Source organism: Paroedura picta, chromosome 16, assembly GCF_049243985.1.
Source record: "Paroedura picta isolate Pp20150507F chromosome 16, Ppicta_v3.0, whole genome shotgun sequence".
NCBI lineage: Eukaryota > Metazoa > Chordata > Lepidosauria > Squamata > Gekkonidae > Paroedura > Paroedura picta.
Window position 1 is genome coordinate 11,855,397 of NC_135384.1, and position 25,383 is coordinate 11,880,779.

General features: G+C 47.9%; 3 protein-coding genes across 5 annotated transcripts; 2 read left to right on the top strand and 1 right to left on the bottom strand.

Moving 5' to 3' along the window:
• Positions 1-1,283: 1,283 nt before the first annotated feature.
• LOC143825903 (olfactory receptor 5A2-like) lies at positions 1,284-25,369 on the top strand. 3 transcript variants are annotated; one of them, XR_013226992.1, is made up of 2 exons: positions 1,284-1,633; positions 2,106-2,224. XR_013226992.1 is itself a non-coding variant. In XM_077314311.1 (2 exons), the coding sequence occupies exon 2, from the start codon at positions 24,428-24,430 to the stop codon at positions 25,367-25,369; it is 942 nt and encodes a 313-aa protein (XP_077170426.1). In that variant the 5' UTR covers positions 1,284-1,633; positions 24,354-24,427. The 3 variants fall into 3 exon arrangements, 2 of the variants coding, with proteins under 2 accessions (XP_077170426.1, XP_077170427.1); XM_077314311.1 differs by lacking the exon at positions 2,106-2,224 and adding an exon at positions 24,354-25,369; XM_077314312.1 differs by lacking the exons at positions 1,284-1,633; positions 2,106-2,224 and adding exons at positions 16,938-16,994; positions 24,354-25,369.
• Positions 2,239-12,182, bottom strand: LOC143825902 (uncharacterized). Its single transcript, XM_077314309.1, has 15 exons — positions 12,073-12,182; positions 10,935-11,750; positions 10,682-10,808; positions 10,434-10,562; positions 10,186-10,312; positions 9,938-10,066; positions 9,443-9,816; positions 9,195-9,321; positions 8,947-9,073; positions 8,204-8,577; positions 7,956-8,082; positions 7,708-7,834; positions 7,460-7,586; positions 7,108-7,338; positions 2,239-7,023 (listed from the first exon to the last, which is right to left on the bottom strand). The coding sequence occupies exon 15, from the start codon at positions 6,982-6,984 to the stop codon at positions 2,392-2,394; it is 4,593 nt and encodes a 1,530-aa protein (XP_077170424.1). The 5' UTR covers positions 6,985-7,023; positions 7,108-7,338; positions 7,460-7,586; positions 7,708-7,834; positions 7,956-8,082; positions 8,204-8,577; positions 8,947-9,073; positions 9,195-9,321; positions 9,443-9,816; positions 9,938-10,066; positions 10,186-10,312; positions 10,434-10,562; positions 10,682-10,808; positions 10,935-11,750; positions 12,073-12,182; the 3' UTR covers positions 2,239-2,391.
• Positions 18,770-19,735, top strand: LOC143825225 (olfactory receptor 1f45-like). The gene has a single exon (XM_077313249.1). It carries the CDS (start codon positions 18,770-18,772, stop codon positions 19,733-19,735), a length of 966 nt encoding a protein of 321 aa, XP_077169364.1.
• Positions 25,370-25,383: the final 14 nt, after the last annotated feature.

Below are 25,383 nucleotides of genomic sequence, written 5' to 3' on the forward strand. Positions count from 1 at the left end.
GTTAGTAATTAATAGCAGGAGGATCATTTTCCATGGGGTCACGATGGGTCGGACACGACTTCGCAACTAACAACAACAACAGCAACAACTTTACCAGTTGTGAAAAGAAATAATTAACTGACTGCAGATGGCACCTTAAATAAGTACCCGCTGGCCCCACCTCTGACATCCTGTCATGTACGCCACTGGCACAAACACACCCCATGGCCCCCACACATGTTCCCCATGGCCATCGCACCTTATCCAGCCGGCCAGCTGCAACGTCAGTTGGTGACCTCTCTTAATAGCGGCCTCTCCTTATTAACACTCTTTCCCCCTACCTTTGCCTCCGTATTAAAACTTCTACATTTGCTTACATTCTAAAAAATTAGGACTCTACCTTGATGAGGCCTCTACCCTTCCCAAACCCAGCACTTCTTTGACTATACCACAAAATCATTAGGAATATCTCAACCTAGAGGTGACAACCCTAGTCAAAGCTAGGCAGGTGAGTTCTCCTTCATAGGCCAAAATAGAAAGGGCCCTGCCCCCTTCTGCCTGCCTTTTACTCATAGCAACTGAGCCTTGGAATGCTGTGGGTACCTAGCATGTGGGGGAGTAGGGAATCAAACCCAGCTCACCAGATTAAAAGTCTGCGCTCCTAACCACTACACCATACCATTTAAGGATTTGGAACAAATATAAATTTAGATTATGTATGAAAACACCATTGTGGATTTTTACACAAGAAACTTAACGGATGAGATGTATTTTAAAATAAGTGGCTATGTTGTGACATATTGGATTTTCCACATGGAATTGTCAAATGAAGACAAGAGAAAACTTGATAGCTGGAAGTTATCCCTTCCAATGACTCTTGTATGCACAACTCTGGGATTCAGCAGTTTAATGTCTCTGAAAGTGGAAGTTCCATGGCTAGCGGCCACTGATAGACATATAATCTATGACTCTATCTAACCTTCCTCAAAGTTCTTTATTCCTGTAGCCATCACTGCATTCTCCGGCAGCAAATTCCACTTTTTAATCACTCTCTTCATGAAGAAGTAATTCTCCTGTAATTACAACTGATCTCCAGAACAAAGAGATCTGTTCCCATGGACAGAATATCTACTTCATTCATTGACTAAAAAGACCTACTCATGGACTGAAAAGAACCTTCCTGCTGAGATCCCTCCCTTCTTGAAACCCCACCCTCCCCAGTCTCCAGAACTGAGAAGTGCTTTTAAGAGACCTTTGTGATGGACTGCAATTCTGGAATTCAGCCCTGAGAGGGATGAGTTTAACACAGTTAGGAGAACTGCGGAAAGCTGGCAACCATGAGTGGGAAGGCGATTCCTATTTAGGCCAAGGAAAGGGGGTAGTTCTTCTAGTCAGAGAAGAATTTCCCTTCACAGTCAAGAATGAAGTTAGTTCTGAAGAACTGAGAGATCCCTGGTATGGTTTGGTTAAAAACTGCCTTTAGAAACCTTAAGAGCCTGTTAAAAACTCAAGATGAGTACTAGTGTTTCAAGAGAAACATTTTGTGTACTGGAAAATTGTACCAGCCATCTGGAAAGAGTGAGCAAATACTGAAGAAAGAGTGCTGGGATATTTTAGACACTGCAACAAAAGCCTTTCAAGATAAAGATTTTCAGTAAGTATGAATAAGAAACTCTCATTAGCCTGAAATATAAGAGCTGAAGTCTGTGCATGTACTGTTTTTACCTCAAAGTTATCTATACCAAGTGACCAAAGGAATTTCAACCCCTGATTTCTCCTGACTTTTTCCCAATAATATGTTGAATGAAATATATTGTTAACTAGATTTAAAGCCCGTTGTACGTTTAAATACAACGGGCGCTAGAAAGTGTAGATTTGAGAGTGCTGTTGGTGGCTGGGTGTTTGTGCAAGTGTTATTGGAGGTGTTTGTGTAGAGTGAATGGAAGAGGTTCAAGGAAGTGGAGATATATTTGGTGAGAATGTGTAGTAGTGTTTTGTTAAGGAGGGATTAAACTTTTGGTGTTGAAAGGTAGTGTATGGCTATATTGTGAAGAGGCTGAGTTGGAGGGTGGTGGACTTATGTTGAGGTGGTTTGATGTTGCTTATTTTTCTGTTTTGTTTTGCAGTGTTTCCGTCCAGCCATGTTGGTGGGAGTGGTGTGTGTGGAGGTCCAAGAAGAGCAGGTTTGGTTGTTGAGACCAATGAAGTACTTTGGAGGCAACAGAGTATAATAACAATAAATGATGAAATAAAGACAAATGGGCTGAAGTGCATTTTGTAATCAGAAGTTCTTTATTGACATTAAGGATGGGTTATGATTTGTTGCTGCTGTGTGTCATGGAGGAGTGTAGTGTTAGAGGAATGATATTGTTGTGTGGATATTGTTATGCTTTTGTTGTTGAGGATTGGCTGTTAGTGAGCGGAGGTGGGATGGTCAGGGGAGAGGTCAAGAGAGCTTAGATGTGGATGTTGTTCCTGTGGCTGGTTGTGTGTTTTCTGTATTAGGATTTCTGGGAAGACAATGTTTTTGGTGAAGATTTGGTCTGAACCCGGTAGTAACATGCCTTGCTGTGGTTGTGAAGTCACGTGTATGTGGAGGTCCTGGAAGCGGCGCACTCGGGAAATTGCAACGTATAGCTGTCCATGGCTGAATACAGGCTCCTCAAGATGGAGGCCAACTTTGCGGAGTGTTTGTCCCTGAGATTTGTTAATGGTCATTGCGAAGGCAAGTTTTACAGGAAATTGTAATCGGCAGAGAGTGAAGGGTAAGTCTGGGTCTTTAGGTGCTAATGTGATGCGTGGTATGAAAACGGTGTCTCCTGAGGCTGATCCAGTGGCAATCCGTGCCAGAAGTATGTTTGGCCGGAGATCAGTAATGATGAGTCTGGTGCCATTGCATAGGCCTTTGTTAGTGTTCAGATTTCGTAGGAGTATCACAATGGCTCCAGTTTTTAGAGTTAACTGGTGAAGAGGCATGCCGGTTGGGTTTAGGGAGTTGAGGAATTCAATGGGGAAGAAGATTTCTGAGTTCTCTTCATTCTCGTCCTCAATGGAGTCTACACTGTAGTATGTTGTCACATTGCCCTCCAAACGACGAAGAATGCTTGCGTTGAGGGTGTCGACATGGGAGTTTTTGGGACAGAGAATGGCTCTGTCTGTAAAAGTGTGGGTTTGTTCTGCGGTGAACTGTGTGCCAAAAATGTCTGTAGCCAGGTCTTGTGTAGTGATAGTTTGTCTTGGGATTTCTACCATGTCTTCTGGAAGTGGTGGCGTGATGTCATGTGCTCCATCTCCAATCTGAAGGATCCATTGACTGAAGGCAGGATCTGTGGCACGTACATTGACAGTCAAGGGGAAAATGTTGAAATGGGTCCAGAGAGGATGGTGTTTGATGGTGGCCTCAATGGTGGTTGTTCTGTTTCCATGTTTGACAACCGGGAGTGTTTGCCTGAAGTCTCCTCCCAAGATGAGTAGTTTTCCCCCAAAAGGTTTGTTTGAAGACATAAGTTCTTGGAGTAGTCTGTCAATGGCAGTGAGGGCTGCTCTTGGTGCCATGGTGGCCTCATCCCAGATAATGGCATAGGCAGTACGTATAAGAGTGGCGTCCCTTGAGTCCGGAGAGATATTTGAGGAAGATGTCTCTGTTAGTGGGGGGAGGAGTTTGAATTGGTTATAGAATGTCTTGCCCCCGGGGAGTAGGTTTGCTGCAATGCCTGTAGAAGCAACAGGCAAGACATGTCCTCCCAGTCCTTTGAATGTGTATATTAGAGTTGTGTACAGGTATGTTTTGCCAGTGCCTCCTGGTCCATCAATGAAGTAGCAGCGGTGTGGGCATGTGTTGTCTTGGCTTGCATCCAGAATGCTGTTGTAAGCAGCAAGTTGCTGGGCATTGAGTGTTGCAACCATCTGTGTAGCAAGATTGTGGTAGTGTTGTGGCGTGTGTTCTTCTGGTGGTGTGTTGATGATTGTTGGTGGTGGTTGGAGTCCTTTTTTTCTACATGAAGATCCATTGATGCGCAAAGTGGTATCAATGTCAGTCAGTGTGCGTGCAAGACAGGTAATGCAGTTGTCAGTATGTTCTTGGCCATGTTGTGTGGCATAGTCCTCCCAGAGTTGTGTTTTGTAGTTATCAAAGAGCTGCTGAGGTCTTGGGACTACCCCGTAGATAAGGATGTACGCAAAGAGGTCTCTGAGAGCGTGTGGCATGGTGTATAGTGCAGCATCAGCCATTGTAGCATCCCAGACATTGTCATCTTGTAGCAGGCCACGTTGAAGTGCTGCCTCCTGGAAAGAGGCACATTGAATGCCATTGTAAGTTCTAATGTCTTCAAAGCTTGTAGCGCCAGGGATGTGTAAGAGGAGGAGTCGTAAGCAGTAGCGTTCTGTATCTGCGGCGAAGTTGACAGAGTACATACGTCCAATGATGTTTGTCGCCTGCCGTTTGCGAGGAACCCATTTCCGGATGTCTTTTTGAAAGATATATGTTTTTGGGATGTCAATGTAGAGGATGGAGCGTGCCTCTTCGTGTTCTGAGTTTAGCAGGAACCAAGCCGTGAGCATGGTGTCTCTCTGTGCATTGCTTTCCACAGTGGCGGGGTTTGTCTGAAGTGTGCGCGCATCAAAAATTACAGACTGGTAGTCAGGCAGGTGTACAGGTAGGCGTACAATGCTGTGTGACTGCGCATGGAGATTGTAGGAAAGGAGGCGCCACATGGCTTCTGGTGGGCTGACATACCGGGAGTCAACATGCATCTTGATCTCATCGTACCGTTGGTTAGTCTCTGTGAGGCGAATAGTGGCACAGTCGTAGCCTTTGTAGATATATTTGAAAAGGTATTTAACACTCTTCACAGAGGCACAAACCTCAACATTGATGTGGCAATTATAGCGCAGGAGTAGATATGGGTTGTAGGGGACAACCCATCTGTTATCTAGTGTCGCTCCACGCACGGCGGCTGTTCTGCCATTGTCTCTTCGGCGGTATAGTGGGTAACCGTTCTGGTTAGGTTGTGTGTCTTCCTCGAAGGATTTTGGGAAACGTTTGCTGCACTTGTCCTCCTTCATACAGGGAGCATATCTGTACTTGTCGCCACATGGCCCATGAATCATGTGTTTTGTAACTGCTGCATATAAAGCAGGCATCTTCTGTGGGTCTGGGATCTCAGCACTGACAATGAGATCGATGATGTCTGGTGTGTGTGGTTTGAAGGGCTGTTTGAGGAGGAGTAGGAGATGGGCATGTGGGAGGCCTCTTTTCTGGAACTCAACCACATGCACTTGAGCAACTGGGGTTCCGAAGATATGTCGTCGCATCAAGTCATCAAGCAGTGATGTGAGCTTCAAGTGGAACACACGGGCAACAATGTCTGGTCTGTTTTCTGCTGGCTGTCCTTGAAGGTTGTCCTGGATTTCTGGCCATTGTGGGTTGCAAGTCATTGTAATGAATAGGTCAGGCTTACTGTACTGTCGGACAATAGCCATGGCATCTTGATAGTTTTGCATCATGTTTCTTGGACTGCCCTGGAAGGAGGATGGTAAGATGATAGCAGTGCCTGGTGGGGGAGTGTTTCCTGTGGCTTGTTGAAGGTGGTCCATGAGTCCACGGTAATTCTCCGCTCGTAGAGTATTCTGATTCTGGCGTAGATAATTGAGACGGTTGGCCTCTGTTTTGACATAGGCATCAACAATGTATTGCTGAGTTAGTTTGCCCGCTGCAAGAAATGGATTAAATGTGTCTCGGACGGAAAGACGGTACTGGTAGTACTGCATCTGAGTGACACGTGTGCGTGGGTGTGCACTCTGTTGGTGGAGTTGTGCAATTGCTCTAGGTCGCTGTTGGAGGGGTATATCTATTCCCCAGCTTTGGTCTCCTAAGGGGAAAAGTAATGGGTAGACCATGGGCTCCAGGTTTGGATCGAGAATGGAGATCCGCTCAGTACGTGCGGGGTGATCAGTAGATGGCCTGCGGCAGTGGATGAGCAAGTCGCGATGTAGAGGTGGGCATCCGTCATCAGCTTCAAAGATGATGGCAACCTCATTAGACCAAGGGACATTGTAACGGCGTGGATCATGTTCCCTGTCTTGAAGGATGGCCATGGTGACAGTGGATGGTGTAGCATGTTTTTGGCGAGCTTCTTGGATGCACTCCTGTTCGACTTCATAGAGCATTTTGCAGGCCTGTGCAAAAGGGTTGTTTTCAGCCATGAAGTTGCTGAGTTGTTGTAGGAGGATTGGGTTACATGACTCATTTTCAGGTCGTTGAAGTCGTTGGTGTGCCGCTTCCAGGGAATCTAGAATGTAGAGCTGTGCATATGAGCGTGGTTCCCCAGTGTTTGGATGTAGTGCCCCGGCACGGTGGTAGATAGTTCCACATATCCTAAAGCAGTATGGCCCATGGCGAGGTGGGGCAGCAATAGAGGCACCCATGGATGCAAATGCCAATGAACTGTTGATGGAGCGAATGTTGGTCATGAAGTTGGTGGCGTGGTCATGTTGTCTGGTTAGGAGGTCATTGATGAGGGTGGCTGTGCGAATTGGTGGCAGGTCAACAGCTCCCTTAGTGCAGCATGTTGAGTAGTGGTGTCCTTGGTGTTTCTCTCCAGGGAAGTGTTTTGCTTGGCAAGATAGGCATGTCTCTGTGAGGTTTCCAGAGCAGTGTGGTTCCGAGGTTGGTAGGGTGCCGGGCATGGTGAAAGCTAGAGGTAGATGTCCTTGTATAGTGGGGGCAAGAGGAAGTACAGGAGCATTGTGCTGAATGTCCGGGGAGTTGCGTGGATTCTTGTCTGTGGATTGTTCTGTAATGTGTTGCTGTGTAGTGGTAGCTGTTGGAGATGGTTGTTGGCTTGTAGTATGTGCAGCACAGCTTTGTCTGCGTCGTTCACTGCGCCATCTATAGGTATCAGCAGTCTTTTGTGGATTGCGTGACGCACGATATCTGCGGTTGGAGGCGGCATGAGCATCTGTAGATGTCTGTTTGTCACTGCGTTGACGTTTCTTGCGTGGCATGGCTACGTTAGTCTTATCTGACGGATGAGTAGGGGATGCCTGTTAAAGGGATGAGTGGTTTGTACTTTCGGAATGGAATGAAGGGTGATTGAAGGCAATGGATTGTGGTTCATGTGTCCTTACCAGTCAAATGGCGTTGCTGTTGCACAGGATGTGATCAGAGTCGGTTTGCAGGATGTGAGAAGACTGTCAGTAGCAGGAATGTGATATGGTGGTGCAGTAGGTGGAGGTGCAGGTAGGTAGGAGATGCAGAACCCCCGTTTCAGGGGGTGAGTAGGAGGTCAGAAGAGTGGTGGGGGCAGGAGTCTTGGTAGGCCGTAGAGTCGCTGGAGAGGCTGGCAGGCACACAGGCAGCTGTGGAAGGGAGCCAGAAGGGGAAAGGATGAGGGTGGGCTTGGGTGTGGGGAGGGGACAGTTTCCGTAGAGGAGGGAAGAGAGTGGGAAGCGTGGGGGCTGGCACGTTAGCGGTACTTACCAAGAGGCTTGTGGGGAGGATGCAGAACCCCCGTTTCAGGGGGTGAGTAGGAGGGCAGAAGAGTGGTGGGGGCAGGAGTCTTGTTAGGCCGTAGAGTAGCTGGAGAGGCTGGCAGGCACACAGGCAGCTGTGGAAGGGAGCCAGAAGGGGCAAGGATGAGGGTGGGCTTGGGTGTGGGGAGGGGACAGTCTCCATAGAGGGGGGAAGAGAGTGGGAAGTGTGGGGCGTGGCACGTTAGCGGTACTTACCAAGAGGCTTGTGGGGAGGATGCAGAACCCCCGTTTCAGGGGGTGAGTAGGAGGGCAGAAGAGTGGTGGCGGCAGGAGTCTTGGTAGGCCGTAGAGTAGCTGGAGAGGCTGGCAGGCACACAGGCAGCTGTGGAAGGGAGCCAGAAGGGGCAAGGATGAGGGTGGGCTTGGGTGTGGGGAGGGGACAGTCTCCATAGAGGGGGGAAGAGAGTGGGAAGTGTGTTGCCTGGCACGTTAGCAGTACTTACCAAGAGGCTTGTGGGGAGGATGCAGAACCCCCGTTTCAGGGGGTGAGTAGGAGGTCGGAAGAGTGGTGGCGACAGGAGTCTTGGTAGGCCGTAGAGTAGCTGGAGAGGCTGGCAGGCACACAGGCAGCTGTGGAAGGGAGCCAGAAGGGGCACGGATGAGGGTGGGCTTGGGTGTGGGGAGGGGACAGTTTCCGTAGAGGAGGGAAGAGAGTGGGAAGTGTGGGGGCTGGCACGTTAGCGGTACTTACCAAGAGGCTTGTGGGGAGGATGCAGAACCCCCGTTTCAGGGGGTGAGTAGGAGGGCAGAAGAGTGGTGGGGGCAGGAGTCTTGGTAGGCCGTAGAGTAGCTGGAGAGGCTGGAAGGACACAGGCAGCTGTGGAAGGGAGCCAGAAGGGGCAAGGATGAGGGTGGGCTTGGGTGTGGGGAGGGGACAGTCTCCATAGACGGGGGAAGAGAGTGGGAAGTGTGGGGCCTGGCACGTTAGCGATACTTACCAAGAGGCTTGTGGGGAGGATGCAGAACCCCCGTTTCAGGGGGTGAGTAGGAGGGCAGAAGAGTGGTGGGGGCAGGAGTCTTGGTAGGCCGTAGAGTAGCTGGAGAGTCTGGCAGGCACACAGGCAGCTGTGGAAGGGAGCCAGAAGGGGCAAGGATGAGGGTGGGCTTGGGTGTGGGGAGGGGACAGTTTCCGTAGAGGAGGGAAGAGAGTGGGAAGTGTGGGGCCTGGCACGATAGCGGTACTTACCAAGAGACTTGTGGGGAGGATGCAGAACCCCCGTTTCAGGGGGTGAGTAGGAGGTCGGAAGAGTGGTGGCGGCAGGAGTCTTGGTAGGCCGTAGAGTACCTGGAGAGGCTGGCAGGCACACAGGCAGCTGTGGAAGGGAGCCAGAAGGGGCAAGGATGAGGGTGGGCTTGGGTGTGGGGAGGGGACAGTCTCCGTAGAGGGGGGAAGAGAGTGGGAAGTGTGGGGGCTGGCACGTTAGCGGTACTTACCAAGAGGCTTGTGGGGAGGATGCAGAACCCCTGTTTCAGGGGGTGAGTAGGAGGGCAGAAGAGTGGTGGGGGCAGGAGTCTTGGTAGGCTGTAGAGTAGCTGGAGAGGCTGGCAGGCACACAGGCAGCTGTGGAAGGGAGCCAGAAGGGGCAAGGATGAGGGTGGGCTTGGGTGTGGGGAGGGGACAGTCTCCATAGAGGGGGGAAGAGAGTGGGAAGTGTGTTGCCTGGCACGTTAGCAGTACTTACCAAGAGGCTTGTGGGGAGGATGCAGAACCCCCGTTTCAGGGGGTGAGTAGGAGGTCGGAAGAGTGGTGGCGACAGGAGTCTTGGTAGGCCGTAGAGTAGCTGGAGAGGCTGGCAGGCACACAGGCAGCTGTGGAAGGGAGCCAGAAGGGGCACGGATGAGGGTGGTCTTGGGTGTGGGGAGGGGACAGTTTCCGTAGAGGAGGGAAGAGAGTGGGAAGTGTGGGGGCTGGCACGTTAGCGGTACTTACCAAGAGGCTTGTGGGGAGGATGCAGAACCCCCGTTTCAGGGGGTGAGTAGGAGGGCAGAAGAGTGGTGGGGGCAGGAGTCTTGGTAGGCCGTAGAGTAGCTGGAGAGGCTGGAAGGACACAGGCAGCTGTGGAAGGGAGCCAGAAGGGGCAAGGATGAGGGTGGGCTTGGGTGTGGGGAGGGGACAGTCTCCATAGACGGGGGAAGAGAGTGGGAAGTGTGGGGCCTGGCACGTTAGCGATACTTACCAAGAGGCTTGTGGGGAGGATGCAGAACCCCCGTTTCAGGGGGTGAGTAGGAGGGCAGAAGAGTGGTGGGGGCAGGAGTCTTGGTAGGCCGTAGAGTAGCTGGAGAGTCTGGCAGGCACACAGGCAGCTGTGGAAGGGAGCCAGAAGGGGCAAGGATGAGGGTGGGCTTGGGTGTGGGGAGGGGACAGTTTCCGTAGAGGAGGGAAGAGAGTGGGAAGTGTGGGGCCTGGCACGTTAGCGGTACTTACCAAGAGGCTTGTGGGGAGGATGCAGAACCCCCGTTTCAGGGGGTGAGTAGGAGGTCGGAAGAGTGGTGGCGGCAGGAGTCTTGGTAGGCCGTAGAGTACCTGGAGAGGCTGGCAGGCACACAGGCAGCTCTGGAAGGGAGCCAGAAGGGGCAAGGATGAGGGTGTGCTTGGGTGTGGGGAGGGGACAGTCTCCATAGAGGGGGGAAGAGAGTGGGAAGTGTGTTGCCTGGTACGTTAGCAGTACTTACCAAGAGGCTTGTGGGGAGGATGCAGAACCCCCGTTTCAGGGGGTGAGTAGGAGGTCGGAAGAGTGGTGGCGGCAGGAGTCTTGGTAGGCCGTAGAGTAGCTGGAGAGGCTGGCAGGCACACAGGCAGCTGTGGAAGGGAGCCAGAAGGGGCAAGGATGAGGGTGGGCTTGGGTGTGGGGAGGGGACAGTCTCCGTAGAGGGGGGAAGAGAGTGGGAAGTGTGGGGCCTGGCACGTTAGCGGTACTTACCAAGAGGCTTGTGGGGAGGATGCAGAACCCCCGTTTCAGGGGGTGAGTAGGAGGTCGGAAGAGTGGTGGCGGCAGGAGTCTTGGTAGGCCGTAGAGTACCTGGAGAGGCTGGCAGGCACACAGGCAGCTCTGGAAGGGAGCCAGAAGGGGCAAGGATGAGGGTGGGCTTGGGTGTGGGGAGGGGACAGTCTCCATAGAGGGGGGAAGAGAGTGGGAAGTGTGGGGCCTGGCACGTTAGCGGTACTTACCAAGAGGCTTGTGGGGAGGATGCAGAACCCCCGTTTCAGGGGGTGAGTAGGAGGTCGGAAGAGTGGTGTGGGCAGGAGTCTTGGTAGGCCGTAGAGTAGCTGGAGAGGCTGGCAGGCACACAGGCAGCTGTGGAAGGGAGCCACAAGGGGCAAGGATGAGGGTGGGCTTGGGTGTGGGGAGGGGAGGGGACAGTCTCCATAGAGGGGTGAAGAGAGTGGGAAGTGTGGGGCCTGGCACGTTAGCGGTACTTACCAAGAGGCTTGTGGGGAGGATGCAGAACCCCCGTTTCAGGGGGTTTGTAGGAGGCTTGGAGAATGTTGGGATTTTAGATGTATGGTGGAGAGGCGGGCAGGTACGTAGGCAGGTGCGGAATGGATGCAGTAGTGGGGACGCTTGTTAAGAGGGGTTGTGATGAGCTTGCAAGGTGCAGAAGATTGGCGGGAAGGTGTTAGGATGCCGAGGGATGGGGAAGCAGCAGTAGTCACTGAGGAGTCTGTGGAGACAAAGGCAACTATTGGGGCAGAGGGTATATTTGTAACGGGAAACGCTTGGAGGGAGTAGGATTGTAGGAGATTTGTGTAGTAGGGTCAAACAGGTGCAGGCTCATAGGCTGCAGTGGAAGGGAAACAGGAGGTTTTAAGGGCGGTGTTGTGTGTGTAAGTGTTGTTGAGTGTGAAAGGTTTTGTGGGCAGGCTGCTATGGAGGAGGAAGTTCGGAGTGGTATTCACGAAGTAGAGAGTCTGTAGGGAGGCCTGATTTGTGGTGGAGGTGTCTTCACAGTAGCGCAGAAGGATGATTGAAGCAGGAGAGTAGGCAAGTCTATCTGTGGAGGAAAGAAAGAAGGGTAAGAGCGTTCCGTGTATTGTGGTGGTTTATGAGCAAGTGTCAGGTAGGCATGTGGTGGGGAGGGGTATATAGGAGAGGCTGGGAGAAGGGGAGGGATGTGGGAGACAGTGTCGAAATTGCTGGATGTATGGTAGGTGTGGCTTCAGGCAAGCAGTCCAAGGAGTCTGCCAGAGATGCAGGTCGTGTTCTCCTCGTTGGAGTCACAGGATGATGTGGTTTGCTCTGTAAAAGGAGAACAGAGGTGTAAGCAGGAGAAATATCAGGTTTGTAAGGGGTCGGGGGAAAGATAGGGAGAGTTATTTCAAAGAGTAGGGAATAGTCACTGTTTTGGTAGGTCTGAGTGGGAGAGAGGTAGTGCTGGCCATGGATGTGGGCATAGTGGCAAGGAGGGCAGCACAGGGCACTGTGGGGTTTTGGGTGCTTCAGATGGGTGTAGAAGGATTGCCAGTACCCAGGTGTCCTTGTGGGAGAAGTGCTGGTGGGGAGGCAGTATTGCAGTCTGAGGATGGTGGGAGATGGAGCAAATGATGGCAGCATCACTCACCGAGGGGGAGCGTAGGTGTTTGTAATTGTGGTGGTAGCAGGATGGTCTGGAGGCTGATTGACGCTGGAGAGACTGGCAAGCAAGCTGGCAGCTGTGGAATGGGCACAGAAAGAGCAAGGATAAGCAAGGATTAGGGTGGAGGCACACAGGGAAGTGTGAATTGGTCATGGGAGAGGCGTAGCAAGTGTGGTTTTGTAGAGACAGGAGGAGGGCAGGGAAATGTTGAGAGGGGCAGGAGTGAGAGCAGAATCATGTAGGAGGGAATGTTGGTGGGAACCTGGTAGAGGGAGATGGCAGGGGGAAGACAGAGGTTGAAGGGGAGAATGGCTTGAACGGAGGATGCACAGAAGAAGAAGAAGAGGAAGAGGAAGAAGAGGAGGAGGAGGAGCAGGAGGAGGAAGAGCTGGGTCTTAGTTGCCGCCATTATCTATCCAAAGGACTCTCAAAGCAGTGTACATTTACCTCCCTTTTCCTCTCCTCACAACCGATACCCAGTGATGTGGATGGATGAGGTGGAGAGAGCCCTGACAGCACCGCTTGGTCAGAACAATGTTATGTGTGCCATGGGAAGGCCAAGTGCACCCACCTGGCTGCATGTGGGGGGGGTTGTAGAATGAGACCTTGCAGGCCAGATTAGAAATCTGCAGTCCTAGGATGTAAGGAGGTATGTGTTGAGAGCCCCCCACGCCAGTCATCTGGTGAAGTAAATGAGGCAGGATGTCTGAGGGAGACTGCGTGTTCTTGGAATCAAAGGAACCTGCCATTAGCTGGAACCAAAAGATGTTTCAATCTATGCATGGAGTGGCTTGACCTCATAAATTTCAACTCCTGATTTAACGTGACTTGTACCCAGGACATTATTCCGAGGTTTGTTTGGTTTTTTTGGGGGGAGGGGGGTATTATTATTATTATTTTTAAAATGCCTTGAATGCCATTGCAGTTTTTAAAGTCAAAGTGGTTTCCTAATCCTTCCCTCAAATTCCATGGGTGAGCCAGCAGCCAAAGTTCTTCAGACAGGAAAAGAGGCAACTCAGGCAGGAGAGGGCAATAAAAACGTAGGGTAAAATTTGTTTGTAACACAGGGAAGTGGTTTTCATGTCATTGGCCCAAGGTAACCTGCATATTGTAACCTGCATAGAAGTCTCTATCTGAAACAGTAGTTTGTACTTGCTCTGAAAAAACACTAATTGGGCAATGGTTCTCTATGGCAGGTACACGTATGCCCTATGAAAGCATTCCCAGAAAGATGCTAATTAAAAGCTGTGTAAATCATAGAGGAGATAGCTTGATCTAACTGTATTGTAAGTTTAGCACTGTGTATTGGCAGGATTCCTACGACTGTTAAAGCCATATCACGTAACCTAACCTCCAGGCCCAGGGAATTGTGCAATGTTTGTGTCTTATGTATCATCAAATCCTGCTGAAGCAAATGCTTACAGCAACCAGTCTCAGCAAAGGCAGGTGTCATTGGTTTTGGCTTTGGAGATTTCCATGCATGCAACAATTCTTCCAACAGCAGTGAAATCATGTTTTATTCTCTCAGTGTGCACAAAGTACAAACAGTTGTATCCTCACATACTGTTCTGCATGCACAAAACACAGAAAGGGGAATTTCTTCTGATAAAAGTTAAAAACCAAATTGAAATTATAGTGGAGATATTATCAAACCAATGTTTCCCAGAGTGGGTTGGCACGTTATGTGGGCAGTGGTATAAATTCTTCAGTCATGTGGTTAAATTAGCATAGAAGGTGATGGGGATTCTGAATATGAGGACAATGAGTTCTCAACATTCCCCCCCCCCCCACGGCAACATATATGTATTGTGTTCATGGTTAGTGCAAACTACATAATGTTGGGTGATGTTTGCCTTCAAGGTTCGAATTGGTCCAATATTGTAATGAAGGCAAAGAAGCTGTTAAGTAGCCCCGAAGAAATAATCCATAGCACATATTGAAGTGTGAAAGGCATCTTCAGCGTCATGTGGGCAAGCAGTATACTGCATGGTCAGCACTGCAAGTCTACTGTGAGCAGAAACAGTGTTTTAACCTGATGGATAAGCATCAAGGAGAGGGGGGGGGTGTTATTATTTGTCCTCTGTTTGTGTTCTTCTTGCACAAATGAGCTGTTGAACAGTCATGGGACAGGGTGTAGCCAGAGCAGGTGGATTTTCCAAGGACAGGGTAAAAAATGTGGGCTTAAAAGCAGCTGTTGAGTGTCAGTGAGAAGTTGAACAGGGATGGGGTATGAGCTATTGCAAGTAATATGGTAGGAGATGGGAGCAAGTCACATGATCCACAAACTTATCTCTGTGATCAGGTAAAGGGGCAGAAGAACAGTTCTGTCACAGTGCTGCAGCTGTGCATGTTGCTTTTTGAGTTTTTTTCTTTGTGTGTGTGTTTTTTTCGCTTTCGAGGGCTGAATTAACACCATGAAGATGCAGTTTTAGAAGGCTGAATTTATGCTTTAGAGCTGGAGCCCTCCCCCCCCCCCCAGCTTTGCGAGGAGGCTGGCACAGGGAGGCGGAGTAGCAGGTGACAGCTGGAGGGAGGGGAGGAGAGAACAGGAGGCTGTGGGATGTTTGCTCGACTATGGGCATATACTGGGTGCAATTTTAAGAGCTACATACATTTGAGTTGTCTCCCTGGCTGTTCGTCTGTCTTCTTTTGTGCAGCGGAGGTGTCGCAGGAGGGGAGGCTTGACTGGCCATCTGAGACCCGCGCAGGGGAGCATCCCATGGCTTGGGACCAGTCCCATGGGCCACAATCGATCCTGCCCTTGCGGCCAGATGCTTCCCTCCCCCCCCCTGTCTACCAAACCGGCATAAGTGTCAGGAGCCCAAGCCTCCTGTTCTCTCCTCCCCTCCCACCAACTGGGAAGCGCTAATCCATGTTCCCTTCCCCAGATGCCGTGGAAAACAGAGGGGGGGGGGCTTGACTGGCCGGTTGAGACCTGCGCATCCCACGGCTTGCCGTGGCACCGACCATCCATCCAGGCCCGTTCCCCTCCTTGACCGGGTGACAACGCAGACTGGCCAAAGCCTGACAAAGAGAGGCAGCTCTCTGCAGATCTCCCATGGTGAATCCTGCTCCTGGGCTCCGGAGCACGGGCAAAGCGGCTGCAGGACACTTGCATCGATAGAACTACGTCAGCGAGCCGCCGGAAGCATGACAGGGGCCGCGGCGCCATGGCCCTGAGCCCCCCCCCCCCCCCGCTTAAAGCCAGACTTCTTGCAGGCGCCTCCCAGCAGCCTGGCTGCCAAAAGAAACAGGGGCGAGCAGCAGGGAGCGAGCCAACTCAAATATGCATACAGTCGAGTCTCACAGCCAAGAGGTCTGGCTGCCTTCTCCTCGCAACTGTTTCAGTGGCCGGTCTGCTGGGATGCGCCCGCAAGAAGTCTGGCTTTAAGCGGGGCGGGGGGCTTGACCCGCACATCCCACGCCTTGCCCTGGTACTGAGCGTCCAGCCAGCCACCACTGCCCTCCCCCGTGCCTCTACAAGCCCATCCCCCTCCTTGAATGGGCGATAGTGCTGACTGCCGAAGGGTTGACAAAGGGAACCGCTGTTCCGTGGATCTTCCACAGTAAATCCTGCTCCTGGGCTCCGGAGCGCACCCAAAGCTGCCGAGGGACACTCGCACCAACAGAACTACATCAACAGCCCACCAGGAGCATGACAGGGGCCGCGGTGCCATGGCTCTGAGCCCCCCCCCCTCCTTAAAGCGAGACTTCTTGCAGGCGCGTCTCAGCAGCCCGGCCGGGGAAAGAAAGAGGGGCGAGTAGCAGGGAGGGAGGGAACTCAAATATGCATACAGTTGGTTTTCTGGGTGCCTGCTCTTCGCCCCTGTTCTTTTGGCCGGCCGGGGTGCTTGGAGGCCCCTGCAAGAAGACACTCGCACCGACAGAAGCATGACAGGGGCTGGGGCGCCATGGCTCTGAGCCCCCCCCCCCTCCCCTCCTTAAAGCGAGACTTCTTGCAGGCGCGTCTCAGCAGCCCGGCCGGGGAAAGAAAGAGGGGCGAGTAGCAGGGAGGGAGGGAACTCAAATATGCATACAGTTGGTTTTCTCGGTGCTTATACCGGGTTGGTGGGCAAGGGGAGGGGGGAAGCGTCTGGGCAGCAGGGAAGGTTTGTTCGTGGGCCAGGGGGCTTGAAAAGTTGGAAGGCGGGTGCACTTGCCGGTGCAGTCGTGGGTGGCGGGAGCCGGTGAGGCGCTTGATCAATGAGAGACCAGGAGCTTGCTTCTTCTGTGATTGTTCTGGTGGTGGCAGCCAGGACTAACGGCCGTTAACGGTCCTGGGGTGTGGGCAGGTCGAGGATACAGTTTCGCGCCTTCAGAGCTGTTTGAACTGCTGGAGGCTCGTGACTGGCCCCTCTGCTGTCTCAGTGAGGAGAAGAGGCCAATCAGGAGTGGTGCTGGTCGCGACTCCTGACTGGCTCCTTGGCCCCGGACTGACAGCAGAGGGACCAATCGGAAGTCGCTTCGCGACTTCCGATTGGTCCCTCTGCTGTCAGTCCGGGGCCAAGGAGCCAACAGGCTCCTTTCCTCATCCCGGACTGAGCCCACCTGAACCCCCCTTACTGCTTTATTTATACCGCCCCCGGCGGTTTACAGATATTTATACCGCCCCCGGCGGTTTACAGATTTGGAATGTAAAAACTTCTCAAGTTCCATTTAAGTTCCTTCCTGCAGGTTCTCAGGCTGAATAAACAGCCAAAACTATTATACTATGACAGGGTGGGATAGCCAGAATTCTTCAGGAAAAGTGAAAACAAATAACTATGGTTGCTCCGGAACAGAGAAGAAAAAAAAAAGAGGGAAATTTGTGCCTCTGAGGGAAGGAAGTGGACAGGGAAGGACCTGCAAGCTTTTTGATTTACAAAAGCATGTTTGATAAGGCACATGCTGAACAGATGCTGTGTTTGGTATGTGATCTTAAAAAAATCACCCTCATTTACGTAGTTTTCAAATGGTTCTTCCAAAGATATGACTTTCAATAAACCAAACAGATAAACTACATTGCAAAGTCAAATTTATCATCACTTTTTATTTATTATTATTTTAATATGATAATAGTGTAGTTTATTTCTTCCCCAGATTGCCCTAACATTCAGAGACCAACTTTCTGTGTTTTAAGCAATGATATGAGTTTTACCAGTGAAAGGCTGAGAAGAAAAGGGGCATATATGCTAATGCACCCACCCACACATACACATGTGAACGTTTGTATGAATGTAGTTGAATATGTTTGAGTTCTGATTTCATTTTAGTGAGAACAACATTAATGCTTACTAGAGCCAGGGTGAAGTGTGACCTGGGAGACCTGGGTTCAAATCCCACTCAAGGCCAGCTGTTCACTCTCAGCCTAACTGACCTCAAAAATTGTTGTGAGAATAAAACATAGAAGGAGACCCAGGGATCCTGCTTTGAGGTTGTCCAGGGAAGGCTAATAATATATACAAATGTACCATTCTCCCTATCTAACACTTAGGAAGGAAGAGGGTCATTGATCCATTGGACTTTCCCCCGTAGCCCAACTAACAAATCATGTTTGAAAAAACATTTCACTAAAATTACTTCTGACTTGTGCAGGATAAGGGGATGTTAAGGAAAATAGTGAACACAATAGGTCAGGTCTTAATGGAGATGTTTGAACTTGGGCTTAAAGCTGGTTCATAGATCTTGATGTGATCCAGTCCTCTAGATAAGATTACATCTAGTGATTTGGGAGGATTTGATCAGAATGAACAGATGGGAGAGAAGGGATGGGGTGAAGACAGAGGTAGTATAGAATGGGCATTTTGGATTCCAGCCCTTCCTTAGAATACTAGTGCTAGGCACTGAAATAATATATGATGCATATTTATCAGGGGATACTATTGAACAGAGTGTGACTTGCTTCTGAGTACACTATTCATTGCACTGTTAGTAACTTATTTTATTTGTGTGTTTGTTAATTTATTTAATTACATTTTTATACTGCCCTCCCTTGCGGCTCAGGGCGGTTCACAATGAATTCATAGCACAATACATTGAATTGAATGGACTAGAATTACAAACTTATTACATTTCTAACATAACATTATAACATTAACTATACGATCCATTCAACTGTTCAACTGTAAAACCTAGCAAAAATGTTGTAAATAGTATGGGTTAAATAAGAAGGGACAGTGGAAAATGCTCTAATTATGAGAATGAAAGCCTTTCTTCCCATCCATTCATCTTTTTTTTGATGTGTATCAATAGACACACCACAACTCAGTAAACAAAAGATATTTCATCTCAATAACATTCTCCAATTGTGTTACATGCTTGGACTATTGGCAAAGCAATAAGTCTAACTAATACAAACCACTTCCTAACCTTACCCAGCTGTTCACTTTCCTGGGACTCTGGACTTCTTTTTTAGTGTCTAGCAGGGATGAACCATGCTGCTGTGATGATGTTAACAATTATCACCAACTAGTACCTGGGGAACTCTGCAACATTGTTCTGGAGGGGGAAAATCAGGTTATGAGAGTAACAAAGTATCAGAAGTTCTCTTTATTTTTTTGTCCAGAAAAGTTGACCCTTAGAACTCACTAAAGCATGTTTAAATCCACATCCACAGGAAAAATAATAACGAAAAACAGACTGTTGTCGTTCCACACCATATGTTCCAATAAAAAATTTACAAAATGTTGATATTCCTTCACAGATGGAGCTTCCACACCAAATATTGCAGAATGACACATCTGTCACTGAATTTATACTCTTGGGACTCTCCAGCAACCCTGAAGTCCAGCTCATTCTCTTTGGTCTCTTTCTGCTCATCTACTTGGTGGCTCTCTTTGGGAATGTTCTAATCCTTCTGACCATCAGCTTGGACAGCAAACTTCACAGCCCCATGTATTTCTTTCTGGGCAATCTCTCTGTGGTCGACATTGGATATACAACTTCCACTGTCCCAAAGATGCTGATGAATTACCTGTCTCAAGACAAAACTATCTCTCTGTCTGGTTGCTTCTCCCAGATGTACTTCTTCATTTCCTTTGGTGGGATTGAATGCCTCCTGCTGAGTGTTATGGCTTTTGACCGATATGCTGCCATTTGTCATCCACTGCATTACAACATGCTTATGAGCCACAAAGTTTGCACCTCTTTAGCAGTGACTGCTTGGTTTCTGGGCTTGGCTAATTCAGGTGTGCACTCTGGCCTGATGTCCCTTCTGTCCTTCTGTCAGGACAATGTCATCCATCACTTTTTCTGTGACATCCTACCTCTTTTGCAGCTTTCTTGCTCCAGCACTCAAGTCAATGATATTGCAATCTTTATGGGTGGTGGAAGTGTGATAATTGGCTCCTTCTTGTGTACACTAGTGTCTTATGTTTACATAGTCATATCCATTCTCAGGATCCGCACAAAGGATGGGCGTATTAAAGCCTTCTCCACCTGTGCTTCTCATCTCATCGTGGTCAACATATTTTATGGCACTGCAATCATAGCATACCTTCTCCCCAGCTCTACTCAGAAAAAGGGCCAAGTCTCATCTGTTTTGTATGGGATCATTACGCCTATGCTTAATCCCATCATATACAGCTTGAGGAACAGGGATATTCAAAATGCCCTTAGGAAAGAATGGGTAAGACTTAACAGAAGTTGTTGTTTCTCAGGGCTCAAGTGAATGATAGATTCTGATAGCATCTTTAGGATCCACAAAGATTTATTCAAAGCATGACCTTCTGGGTGCATGCACTCTTGCTCAGACAAAATGAAATGAGGATCATAAGAGTACAAATATAAGAAAAAAGTAAATTAGTAGAAAATTTAGTCAACTGTGTCAGAACATCCAAATTATGTGATATGATAATCCTTTGCTAAAAAAGCTTATCAGTCTTTGGGTTAATTTGTAGTTCACCAAAACACTGGAGAAATAAAAATGTCATGGTTAGTAATTAATAGCAGGCACTTTCTCAGTTGTGAAAAGAAATAATTAAAAGAGACTAGTTGCTTGCCCCATCCTTCTCCACCCAAACATATTGCTCTATATGTTTTTGTGAGATTCTTACTCTGGTCTGCTATTCTCTGAGAAGAAGGGAACTTTTGTGACTCTCTAGTTTGTTAAAAAAAGGTTTCAACAGAAAGATTTTGAAATAAGTTCATAGATCCTGAAGTAACAGGCTGTTTTATGAAGTAACAGGCTGTTACTTCATAAAAGGCATATAAATCACACTGTAAGCTTTTTCACTAAGAATAATACGTGAGCTTTCAGAATCTACTGAGAATCTTTCAGAGATTTGGCCTCTCCTTAAATCCTTGGGTACCCTGTATTGCCTGTTAGAGCTGAGGCAGCTGCAGTTCCCCTATCGTTCTGAAACATGTGACCTTGTTTGGCCCAGAGGATCTCCTATACATCAGGGCACTTCATGGGAACCAATGTATACTTTGCCCACCAAAAATCTTTCCCACAGAACACCAGCTTTAATCTACAAAGGAAAGTTTTAGAATAAAGTTATGACAATTTGCTGCTAACAAGCAGCTTGGACATTTGGCTCTAGCCATGATATGCAGAGATAGCATCTTGAAGGTCAGAGCTTTACAGAAAGCTAAACAACCTAGGAATGGGGGCTGGGGGAGCCAGAAAACCAAAGTATAAAGAGACCAGATCCTACAAGCATGTAGCCTAGCTGAGTCATGGAACCAAGGATTGATAGATAGATAGATTGATTTACATTTATATACCACCCTCCCCAAAGGCTCAGGATAAAGGGGGGTGCGGCTACATGACATCTTATGATAGCCAAATGATTTATACTGCAACAATGTAACCAATGAAATTAGCAAACCAATGGAACTTGCAGCTTCACCAACACTGGAAGCTATGGCATATAGAAAACAGTTGTGTACAGTCTTATTTTATATATGTGCAACCTTCTATAGAAGCTTACATATAAACTTGCCATAATTCTTGTCATTTAAAAATTTTTAAAGAATGCTATGAGTGCTTCAGTTCACAAGATCAAAGTGCCAGTTTAAATACTGGTAGATTGGCATGCCCACCTTGCTGTTATGCAAAAATGGTTCTAAGACATTTCAGCAATTGATTTTGCACCTTCCTGCTTAGTAACAATGGGAAGCTAAACAGACTGCTAAAATGGCTGGCAGCCATTTAAACCCCTTGAACTTAAAGATACTGAGATGCTTTTTCAAATAAACAAAAGATTTACAATGAGGGAAGATTGTTTGGAATTCAAGAATCTCTATACTATTCTCTTCTAATTTCACCTCACAACTAGGCACTTTCACTTTGACCAACTTTTGGTGCAAACACCTGGCCACCCAAATTATCTCCACCAAATGACTGCTATAGCTGACCAGACACAGTGTGGATTAGCCCTGTCCCAAAATTTCTGCTTTTTCACTAGAGAATCTCCTCAGAGGTGTGTATCAGCGAAAGATCTGTCAGACCTTTCTCTGACCAGTCTCAGCTGCAGCTCTGCCTGAACTGAGCGTCTTTCCAGCCCACATCAATATATCAACTCCCACAAGCCTTAGAGCCTGTTGCACTGGCTCATACACTCTAGAAACCTTACTACCCATAGCTGTTGTTACAGCCCTAAGATAACTGTGACTAGCCCAAGGTCTCCCAGTTGGCCCCATGTGGAGGAGTGAGGAAACAAACCCAAATTAGAATGTTGCTCTTAACCACTATACCATGCTGACAATGCATATTTTATGGCACTGCAATCATAGCATATTCTCATTATTCTGAACTTTCATGTAATGAGACAGAATTTCAGTGGAGTCAGCTTTCACATGCAACCCTTGTAGTCCTTGGGACTTTGAGTCATGGTCAAAATCTATTCCATTGCATGGCTCCAATCCAGATGAAAAATAAACAATTGGCACTGGATGTTCTTTAGTAATATTCATAATGCTCTTCCTGATCCATACCATTTCCCCCAGCAAGACCATACTGCAATTAGTTTTGGGTAAGATTAATTAAGATGAATAAGATGAGTCCTTCCTACCTTTCCCCCTAACCCTGTAAAATTGGTAACGCTGAGAGATAGTGGATTGCTCCTTGATAGAATCATAGAATCATTGAGTTGGAAGGGGCTAGCCACAGTCCTGTTAAAACTGTTCTCGCAGAGCAGTTCTGTCAGCTCTCTCAGCCGAACCTACCTTCCAGGATGTTTATTGTGAGGAGAGGAAAGGAAGGAGATTGTATATCACTTTGAGATTCTTTTAAGCAGAGAAAAGCAGGGTATTACACCAATTCTTCTTTGAGTTATACAATTGTACAACATCTATAGCAGTAGGGCTGATTCTCACGAAAATGTCACCTTGCCAACTACCTCATCTATGCCGCATAGCAGTAAACAAGCAGGGTATAATAAACAACTTTCCTTCTTATTCTAAAGGTGCACATAAGGTGATTATCTGTTAGCCTTTCTTGCATGCAATCTTGTGGCTAACCAGTTTCTTTTTAAGGAAGGTTTTGGAATGACTAAAAGATGCAAGATTGTTGAAGCACAGTCCCTGGATCATATTCATACAATTAAGCTCATGAAACATGAGTCTTCACTGGGTTCTGTATGGTGAACCTGATTTCTAAGTATAACAACATGTATCCAGGGGTTGGATCCACCCAAATATGTTCCTTTGTCTCACCCATGTCCACTCTTTAACATAGCCCCCATGTGATATTGAATGCTTGTTTATTTATTTATATTTATATACTGCCACTCTCAAATGTCTCGCGGCGGTTTACAAAAATCCATAAATACATTAAAATCCCATTAAAAACCATTAAAACATAGTTAAAACCCATGGTTTTGGTCCTAGCAGGCTCCATCATTTCCAGCATAGTCATTCTGATGGTCTGAGGAGACCCTATCTTTTTCAACACCAGTAATCTCATTTTACATAAACGACAGGACTTTATAAACAAGACACAACCAATTTCTCATAGCAATTTACTGGCTTTGCATGGATTCCCTCAGCCTTTCTAGCTTCTTCCATCCGAGACTGTTGATGATTTGAGCACATATATAACATTTCTCAAACGGGCTTGTTTTAGCTCTTCCCCCCAGAGATATAAAGTAAATTACACTTAGTTACATCATTTCAGCAGCAGTTCGCTATACAATATGTTGTCAATTGGAAGAAATAATGGATAAAAAGGCACAGCTAATGTAAGGAGGTTTGATTTTTTTTTTTTACTTCAGAATTGCTGTTGGTGGGATGAACAACCTTTTTGTCCTGCTAAAAACTAGAGAAAAATGGGCTTGTGACATTTCTCGGGGCGAGGGCTAAATAACAATGACAGACCCACTCTATAAAGGATGTTCTTTAAAGGATATGAATTAACTTCTCCCAACTCCTGTGGCTTACCACTGCCAGATGATCCTCCAAGTCAATTTTTTCTCACCCTGAGCTGAAGAAGGGAGCAGTTGCAGAGAAGGTAAGATAAGAAGACTTTCACAGTCAGAGTAGTTCAGCAGTGGAATAGGCTGCCTAAGGAGGTGGTGAGCTCCCCCTCACTGGCAGTCTTCAAGCAAAGGTTGGATACACACTTTTCTTGGATGCTTTAGGATGCTTTGGACTGATCCTGCATTGAGCAGGGGGTTGGACTAGATGGCCTGTGTGGCCCCTTCCAACTCTATGATTCTGTGATTCTGTGAAGATTGTGGAACTGAAAAAGTACTGAAAAAGGCAACCAGAGTAATTAAGGGGTTGGCGCACCTTTCCTATGACGACTGGCTAAAAACAATTTCAGACTTCTCAGTCTAGAAGAAAGATTGCTAAGGGAAGCTTTGATGGAGATTTATACAATTATGCAGGAGACGGGGGAACTAGATAGACTGAATATCAGCCGCAATGAATATCGTAAAGGCTAAAGCTCTTGCTCATTTGACATATAGAATAATGATCAGTATAATCCAATAACATTTGCATCAGATCAGGACCACATAGCATGGGGTGGAGGGCAGGTGAAACCTTTCTCCAAGGTACCATGTTTGCAGCCGTGATCTGACCCCAGAGCCATCTAGATGCCTTAATGGATGATCAGTCAGGGCCAGAAACTGGCAGAATCCCTCCAGCTAAGGTAGCTTGCCAGGTATCCATCAGACCCTCTTCCTTTTCATTCATGACTCCCACTCTTCCCATGGAGATTCTGTTGAGGAAGAAATAACTCAACATCCTTTTAGTAGTTGTAGAAGGCTTCTGAGGCTTAGATAGTAGGCAGTAGTAATTAATTATCATTAATAAATATCCCTCTTTTCCTGATTGTACAGATCTCCCTGCCATGAGGAAATCCATCTGCGGTTGACCTGGACTCTGCTTTGCAGATACATAATTCACTGGGAAAATGGAAAGAAAGAATCATACAATTCTGGCAGAGTTCATTCTCTTGGGACTGTCGGAAGATCCTAACATCCAGTCGGTCCTTTTTGTCACGGGGCTGTTGGCATACGTGTTCACATTAGCAGGGAATCTGGCCATTATTCTTTTGATACAGGCCGATCAGCACCTCCAAACTCCAATGTACTTCTTGTTAAGCAATCTGTCCTTTACTGAGATCTGCTACATCAGCTCCACCATGCCAAAGATGTTATGGGATCTTGTAGCAGGGAACAAGACCATCTCTTTTGATGGCTGCGCACTCCAAATGTTCTGCTTTCTAGCCACAGGAGCTACGGAAGGTGCCTTACTCTCTGTCATGGCCTATGATCGTTATGCTGCCATCTGCCACCCATTGCAGTACACATTGCTCATGAGCCAGCCTATGCTCAGATGGCTCCTTGCAGTGTCATGGGCCATTGGAGGTCTTAATGCCACTGTCAACATTGCCTTTGTGTTCTCCTTGGACTTCTGTGGTCCCAATAAGATAGTGCACTTCTTCTGTGACATCCCACCTGTCTTGCATCTGTCCTACTCTGACACTTCCCTTACAGAACTGGTGACGTTTATGATCTCTGGAAGTATCCTGATAGTAACTGTCTTCTTAATTGTCCTCTCCTATGTTCTGATTGTCTTATCAGTGCTCAAAATCAGTTCAGCTCAGGGCAGGATCAAGACATTTTCTACATATGCCTCCCACCTGACTGTGGTGAGTATCTTCTACAGCACAGGCATCTTTACTTACATGAGACCTTCCTCCCGTCATTCCATGGAAGATGACCGTGTGATCTCTGTGCTGTACACTATCATCACTCCTTTGTTGAACCCAATAATCTACAGCCTAAAGAACAAAGAAATGCAGGCAGCACTGTGGAATGTTCTAAGAAAGGAATCACATTGTCATCTATGAATACACATCATTCA

Coding starts and splice junctions, on each gene's coding strand:
- LOC143825903 (XM_077314311.1), top strand. CDS start 24,428: ATGGAAAGAAAGAATCATACAATTCTGGCAGAGTTCATTCTCTTGGGA.
- LOC143825225 (XM_077313249.1), top strand. CDS start 18,770: ATGGAGCTTCCACACCAAATATTGCAGAATGACACATCTGTCACTGAA.
- LOC143825902 (XM_077314309.1), bottom strand. CDS start 6,984: ATGCCACGCAAGAAACGTCAACGCAGTGACAAACAGACATCTACAGAT.